This window comes from Nicotiana attenuata, unplaced genomic scaffold, assembly GCF_001879085.1.
Source record: "Nicotiana attenuata strain UT unplaced genomic scaffold, NIATTr2, whole genome shotgun sequence".
In the NCBI taxonomy this organism is placed as follows: Eukaryota; Viridiplantae; Streptophyta; class Magnoliopsida; order Solanales; family Solanaceae; genus Nicotiana; species Nicotiana attenuata.
This window is the reverse complement of record NW_017673302.1, coordinates 46605-54859: the sequence shown is the minus strand read 5'-3', so window position 1 is coordinate 54859 and position 8255 is coordinate 46605. Positions and strand designations below refer to the sequence as shown.

The following is an 8255-nucleotide window of genomic DNA, read 5'->3' as shown; positions in this document are numbered from 1 at the left end:
AACCCCCGATTTTAAAGAACCTCACTGCCTCCAGCATTTCAGCACCTGCGGTGCACCAGCTGCACCTGCGGAAATGCATCGCAAGTGCGGTCCTCCTCAAGCTGGGCGAAATCCGCTTCTGCGGTCCCTCGAGCGCACCTGCGCCTTCGCACATGCACGTGCCCTTCCGCTCCTGCGACCCAGTTGCCCCTCACGCATTCCGCATCTGCGGAGCTTACCACGCACCTGCGGTCTTGCAGATGCACAAATACCCTCGCATCTGCGATTCCGCCCAGCTCTGCCCAAACGCGCTTCTGCGACTACAAAGCCGCACTTGCGGCTCCGCACCTGCGGCCAAGACCTCGAAGGTGCGGTTACACCAGATACCAGCTGCTGCAATCCTTCATCAAATTTCTAAATTTGATACGTTAACCATCCGGAATCCACCCGAGGCCCTCGGGACCCCAAACAATCATGCCAGCCAGTCCAAAAATACATTACGAACTCGCTCGAGGCCTCAAATCATATCAAGCAATGCTAAAATCGCGAATCACACCCCAAATCAAACTTGATGAACTTGAGAAATTCAACTTCAACATTCGATGCCGAAACCTATCAAATCACATCCGATTGACCTCAAATTTTGCACACAAGTCATATTCGACATTATGGACCTATTCTAACTTCCGAAATTGGAATCCGACCCCGATATCAAAATTCCACTTCCGGTCAAACTTCGCAAAAACCTTCAAACTTCTATCTTTAGCCGAATGACTCCAAAATGACCCACGGACCTCCGAATTCACTTCCAATCGCGCTCCCAACGCCAGGATCACCATGCGGAGCTATTCCCAAACTCAAAATCTCAAACGGACATTGATAACAGTGTAATGCACCTCAACCCAAACTTATGAAATTCTTCCAAAAATGCTAAGTTCCACAATAGGTGCCGAAATGTTCCCTGGTCTTCCAAAACCCGATCTGGACATACGCCCAAGTCCGAAATCATCATATGAACCTGCTGGAACCTTCGAATTCCGATTCCGAGGTCGTTTACTCAAAAAATCCAATCTTAGTCAATTCTTTCAACTTAAAGCTTCCGAAATGAGAATTCTCTTTCCAAATCAACTCCGAACTTCCCGGAATTCAATTCCGACCATGCGTACAAGTCATAATATCTGAAGTAAAACTACTCGAGGCCTCAAACCGCTGAACGACGTGCTAGAGCTCCAAACGACCGGTCGGGTCGTTACACATACCATCACCCACAATTAAATGGTAAATATGACAAATACATCTAACATGAAAAATGTTACTAAATGCAGGATTTAGTATAGTGGTAAGCAAGGCTACAACATTAGTGTTACTAGTAGCATTATCCATTGATATTATTTTATCACTAATGAAAAATATCTACAAATATCCGTAACTGTGCTAGAAATAAACTGCCCTGTGTGACGTGAATTAATTATTCTATAAGCAATAATGCGCTTTTGCATTATCCAGTCCTCGTCAATCCAATGACTTGTAATAGTAAGATAATCACAGTCACTACCACTTCTACCAATATCAGTAGTAATAACAACACGACAATTAATATGAGTAAATAAATAGCGCAAATATTGTTCATATTCATGTTTATATTTATAAATATCGCTCTTTACGGTTGTGCGAGGCCATCCTTTATAAGTAGGATTAAAAACTTTTCTAATATAATGCACAAAGTGGGGGTTAGACGGAAAACTGTAGGGTAAGCACATAACAGTAACCATTTTTGCCAATTCTTCCCTATTTTTTCTTGGGTCATAATATAAAATACCACCAGTAACAGTGTTAATTCCCGGTTGAAATTGATTTGACCCGGTACTAGGGTCAGGCTGATTAGTTGGACTTGTCCCCTCGGCCGCAGCTTTCATTTGATAAAATTTAGCTTTATCTTGAGGGTGTATCATTATGTGTCTCCTCAAACTTCCCGTCCCCCCCCCCCCCCCCCCCCCCCCGNNTCCATCTCTTTGCCACAAGTTTTACACTTAGCTTTATTTCTTTCTCTTATTTGAATAAAAAATGGCCAAACAAGAGATGTTTCGGCCCGTTTAGAAGGTTGTCTAGAAAAAGTAGGGGCAGTAACAGGGGGATCAACCGGAGCATCATTTGAATTAGTTGGGTTAACTTGAGTAACAGGACTAGTGGGTGTATCATCATCCGGTTGCGTTTCATCTAAATCTATTTCCTGCTCATCTTCTTCATCAGTAGTTGGATTACCATAAAGAGAATTCATATATTCATGATCTAAGTTTTCACCACCTCCAACATTATGCACATATTGACTCTCCGTAAATTGTAATAAAGTATTATTACTATCAAGAATAGCAGCAGGTGGAGGGCGGGTATGGGGTTTCGGTAGAGGAGGCCGAGGAATTAGAGGAGGAATAGATTGGCCACTAGATTCACCACTCTTGGATTTTTCCTTATTTTTACTAAACATTTTGTTAAGGAATAGGCCATCTTAATTATAATTATACAAAGTAATTAAATAAAACAAACAAAACTATAATATTAAAACTAAAGAGTTGGAACGAGTTTACCGAATTGACGAAAAACTTGTTGAAATTAATTATCGATGAATACTTCAATTCACCAACTTCACAATTTTTCACACAAGTTGCAACAACAAAGTAACCAATTTTAGAAGAAAATTAGAGAGAGATTGATGATTTGGTGAAGAAAAATGAAAGAATGAGGGGGTATTTATAGTTGAAAATAGGGAAAAAGTGTAATTATAAAAAGTTTGGGGTTAAAACAAACTTGGGGAGGGGGAGGGGGGGGTTAAATGGCTATTTTATAAATAGCCAACGGCTATTTTGGCAGCAATAACGGCTACATTTTAAAGGTGCAACGGTTAGAAATTGAATTGAGAATTTTTTCTTTTTTTAAATTATCCGTTGGGCCCATTTAGGACTGTTTGGGACCGGTTAGGACCAGTTGAACCGGCCCACTTAGGAGCCTCCAGGGCCCTAACGGTCCCTGTCCTAACGGGCCCCTACTGTGAACCGGTCCACATGGGCCTGCATGTCTCCTTTGTGCCGGGCTTAAACGGGTAGGACCGTTTAGGCCCACTACCCATATGGGCTCGCGGGCCTGGTCCGGTCCCGGGCCTAACCGGCCCACTTGCCACCCTTAACCATAGTTAAGTATATGTACAAAATTTATGAAGAAGCAAATAGCATTTGCTTATCGAATTAGCCTAAATACCGAATGTGAGTAAATTTTTTACTTCTAGAGAACCTCCTCTCTCATTCCTTCTCCTCACTTTTAATTTAATTTGACAATGGCCCTACAGAAATAAAAGAAAATTCTAATCGGATTAGCTATGAAAGAAACAGTTTCTGCAATATTAAACTGTTTATTTGACTTAAATCCTTCTTAAATAGTTCAATCGTCATGCCTTCAACTTATACTGTGCTAATTCTATTAGTTTAAGGTATCTTACGTTGTATTTTTAGTTGAAGTGGCTTCTTATCTTTTTCCTTCATGGAATTCAACAAGTAGAGACATTTGCTTACACTTAGCAAAGAGGGCGAAAAGGAATTTATTTGGTTATATGAACTATTAAATTCCCTGAATATAAAGGGAAATTCTTAACTCAAAATTTCACTAAAAGGCATTGAATTCAGGAGGTACATTAAACTCCCCCCAATCATCGACTAAATAAGACTTCTAACCCCCTATAGGCTATAGCTGATATCTTGCATGAGTGAAACAACGTTAACATTTAGATTATCACTCTTGCTATTTTGAGGGGGTAGCCCAAGAAGTTGCTTAATGTTCTCATATGGACAAAACTCCCCCTTTTGGGACCAACAGAATGGATTAAAAGAAGATGGCATTCTACTAAAATCAAATAAAAAGTTCTGATACAAATAAATCTGTATTTTGTATTGAGTCAACATCCAATTCAAGAACCATATTTAGGACCAAAAAGAGGAGAAAAGAAAGGCATCTTACTCAAGATCAAAGAAATGTCTGAACTACACCTATACCTGAAACTTGTAAATCACCAACAGAATTCAATAAGAGTACAACAACTCCCATCACACTTCCACTTCCTATCTACCCCAGAATATAAAAGAGCGAACCGACACAAGGAAAGAATATAAACCAGAAAATATAGGAAAAGAAAAATGACTAAATAGATGTTCTAGCATACCCCACATATAACAAGTGAACAAAATTGCAGGATCTCTTCTCTAAGCCATCCATCTTTTCAGCACAAATATCACGATTCATGTCGCCAGTTCGTTGCAGCACTACTGTTGCTTGCACTCTGGTGGCCTCTCACCAGCCTGACTGCCCGCTGGTGCATGTGCTCTACCACCCCTCTGCAATGAAAATATAAACAACTAAGTATGTCTAGTTTTACGAAAGAAAAAATCAGCAAATGAATTTGTTGTTCATACCTTGCGCGCAGCAGATGACTGCAGTTACAATTGAAACAAGGATAAAAGGGTTAGCATTCATAGCCATAGCCATATCCAAATTAAGGCACAAAACATGGAAGTTAATTAGTACCTTTTTCTTGGTATTGGTATCATCTTCATCCTCCTCGTCCTCATCATCTTCATCATCCTCCTCTTCCTCATCCTCGTCGTCATCATCATCATCATCTTCGTCATCATCTTCATCATCGTCATCTTCCAGGTCAGCAAAATCATCTTCAGCAGCTTCACCAGTGAACCAAGAAACCGCATGCGGGATAATCTTATCTCGAATAGTTGACCTGCATAGACCATTAGGATATGAATCTTCAGCAACTAATAGGCAGATGGAAATATAGATACTATAGCACCATCTTCCTTCAGCAATTTTAAAAATAAAATCTTCTTTCAGTAATTCATATTCTATATGGTAAAATATTCACTTCAAATGCAAATTAAAATCATGGTTATGCAAATTTTTGTATCAACTTACCCAATATCATAGTCTTGTTCCATCAAACTTTGAAGTTCTTCAGCCTGCCGAAGAAGTAGAGAGAAATGTTATTCAAATTGAGCCTCAAAAGAAAATAAAACACTTGCACGTCTTCATCAATATCTTCAAGAAAATTAACACTTACAGCATCTTCATCAATATCCGCTTCGTCCTCTGGAACTTGAGGTGGACTAAAGAAGTTGAAGAAACTTTCGCATTGTTCTGTTTTAGTAATAGGCTTGGCATTCTTTGAACCCTTCTTTGGCTTCTTCTTTAGAATCTTTTGTGTCAAACATTTTCCGGGATACCATTCTATCTCGGTCCTACAAGCAATGAGAAGCCAATTTGGAGAAAACAGACTAATAAATCAAATCAAAAAAATTGGCCGTGGATTAATATATCAACATACCCTAAGGCCTTCTCCAGAATCGGTTCATCTTCATCAATCATGTGATACGTTTTAGTCAGCACAGTATTCTTGAAGTAAGGATTAGTATCAAAGAAAAATTCAAGCTTAAACCCCTTTGGATTATCAATCTTGGCCCACTTTATATCCTTGAGAAATTTGAGTGCTCCTTCATCTCGCTCCGTAATCTGTACTTACAGAATCGGATCACATTAATATAGATGGATTTGCTAGATACAAGAAATAAAAGCAAAAAGGAGCACTTGACGATCCACTACTAACCTCCTCAGATAGCACATCATTATTCTTCATTGCAATGAGCCAGAAATCAGGGACTCCTTTTCCTATCAAGTCAAGAATGAATATCACAAGAAAGCAAGCAAGCAAGTATGAACCCTAACTTGATATTTAACATACCCACTGCATCTTCACCGTCGTCCTGGTCCAATGCTGCTGCCTCAGTCTCTGAGGTGTCAACTTCAACAACTCCATTCACAATATCGAATCTCTGCATATGTTCAGTTTTTTAGCTATCATTACTTAGAGATAAAGGGAGTATAGAATCAATGGATGCATGGAACAAGTGCAAATGCAGCCGCATCACAGACCTTTGTATATAGAGGCTGATACAACTTTTGGTATTTGGCTTCAAGCACAGCTCTCTCCTCAAAAAACTTCGCTTCCAATTCATCATGTTGAGACTGAGTTTAAGAAAGAGAAAGAGAGTTCAACATCCAAGGTTGCAAAGACAAAATATCAGATTAAAAGGCAATAAACCTGAGATAGAAAGACATCGGCAACTCGACAGAAACTAATAAACTTACTAAAAAATATGAAAGCTAATTTGGCAACTAATGCACATAGTATTTTGTGAATCAAGGATACCGGATACACTTTCCTAAATAACTCACAATGACGCGACTAACCAACAATATATGCTATGAATCTAGAAAATACATAAGATGCAAAATAATATCTTCACTTCACGTAAAGAAGCAAAATTTATGTTTCACTCCATAACTAAGGGTTCTATAAAACTAGAGAATCTCTGAAGCTAACACTTATCCTACATGGATCTTATTTAAGTACGAAACGAATGACTAAACCTTAATCCAACTAGTCGGCATATAAATGGTAGATGATTAGCCAAAAGCAGCTAAGATAACAATGACACAAATTCAAACGACAGTAGTGTATAAGAAACACGTGCCTGAATCTCCTTTAGAACTTCAACACGCTTTCTAACATTGGGCGACAAACATTCAAGCACGTTTGTGGGCTTCCCAGTGATATCCTGAAGTTTATTCTGCAAAACAATCAAATCAATAAAATCACCCTAATTACTTAAACTAAAGAAAACCACCACACAAAACAACTCACCTTGAGAGCATTAACTAGGTCTTCTCTATCCCCAGCACCCAAAGCTACAAAACAGATTTAATTAGAGAAATTCAAATACATAACATTAAAAAAACAAATGATCAAGCAAATAACTTAAAAAAAAAGCCCAGCAAAAGTTTCTGCTTTTAAATAACTATAGCATGTATTAAGAGTTTGAGCCCCATCTAAAGTTTCATCTTTTAAGAAAGCTCAGAATTTTCACGAGCAAAATACACATAAGTTATAAAGTGTCTTGTTGATCGGGTTTAACTCTACCACATGGTCCCATCAAAAGTTTCATTTTTTAAAGAAACCCAGAAATGTTTACTTGGCTACTTGCACATATTAGTAGTAGTAATAACTTTTTATCTGTCGCTTTAACTCTTTTCACGTCCATTACGAAAATAATAAATACAAGGTATAGTTTACTAACTTACCCCTATTAAATGCTTTTTGAGAATTGAGCATCATTAAAAAGAACTACTACTTCTTTAATATTAACGTTATAGTTGGAAATAATTAACAAATTTGGTCCTGAATTACTAAAGGGACAATTTTTTTTAACAGAGGGAGTATGTATAGTGGTTTAAAATCCCCCATTAAAAGCATATTTGAAGAACCAAATTTAACAAGATACACAGAAGTAACTATACGAAGAGTTTGGATAAATTTAACTCATCGTGTATAAACCCCAATAAAAGTTTCATCTATTAGAGAAATCCAGAATTTTCACTAGAAAACTACACATAAAAGTAAGCTATAAAGTGTTTAGTGGATATGGTTTAACTTAACCCCATCAAAAGTTTCATCTTTTAAACAAACCCCGATAATTTCACTAACGAATTACACACAGAAAAGCCAAGTTTCATCTTTTTAGAGAAGCAAAATATTTTACTAGCAAATATACATAGAACTGAGTAAATAAAATTGCGTTGTGGATAGGATTTTTACCAGCGGTGAGATCGGCAACGTTGAAGCTGTCTTTGGTGTTGCTCATTATATTAACGAAGAAGTAGCAGAGCGAAAATGGAAGAAAGTAGAACGCAAAGCAAAAACCCTAAAAACAGGGGACGAACAAAGGGGGAAGAGAGACAGAGGCGGGGGCTTTAAACTCTTTTTAAAGGTGTTCGGGTCAAAATAATACGCAAAAGTCGCATTTCAGGAGTGCGATTTCCGAACTTTTCTAATGATTTTTTGGACAAAAAACACGTTTTTACTACTAAAAAAAAAGTTACGTAACTACCTAATTCGCAATACTATACTGCGAATTACTTTAACGGAAATTTAGTCGTTAAAGTAATTCGCATTATAGTACTGCGTATTATTAAAAAAAAATATTAACTAATTCGCAGTACAATACTGCGAATTGAGTACACTCCGATTTTTGGGCCCAGCAATTCGCAGTATAGTACTGCGAATTGCTTTAATAAAATAAAGACTCCTCCTTCTTCCCCAAGATAATTCGCAGATCCCCCATTAAAAAAAACAATCTCACCCCACTGCTGGTTCGCGCCCCCCCCCC

At 38.1% G+C, this 8255-nt stretch overlaps 1 protein-coding gene across 2 annotated transcripts; it reads right to left on the bottom strand.

Moving 5' to 3' along the window:
- Positions 1 to 3871: 3871 nt before the first annotated feature.
- Positions 3872 to 7832, bottom strand: LOC109215998 (nucleosome assembly protein 1;1). 2 transcript variants are annotated; one of them, XM_019380124.1, is made up of 12 exons: positions 7685 to 7831; positions 6734 to 6777; positions 6564 to 6659; positions 5962 to 6054; positions 5771 to 5861; positions 5636 to 5697; positions 5357 to 5541; positions 5093 to 5270; positions 4948 to 4991; positions 4549 to 4756; positions 4437 to 4454; positions 3872 to 4358 (listed from the first exon to the last, which is right to left on the bottom strand). In XM_019380124.1, exons 1-12 carry the CDS (start codon positions 7728 to 7730, stop codon positions 4287 to 4289), a joined length of 1137 nt encoding a protein of 378 aa, XP_019235669.1. In that variant the 5' UTR covers positions 7731 to 7831; the 3' UTR covers positions 3872 to 4286. The 2 variants fall into 2 exon arrangements, with proteins under 2 accessions (XP_019235669.1, XP_019235670.1); XM_019380125.1 differs by lacking the exon at positions 4437 to 4454 and having other exon boundaries at positions 7685 to 7832.
- Between the last annotated feature and the right edge of the window lie 423 nt (positions 7833 to 8255).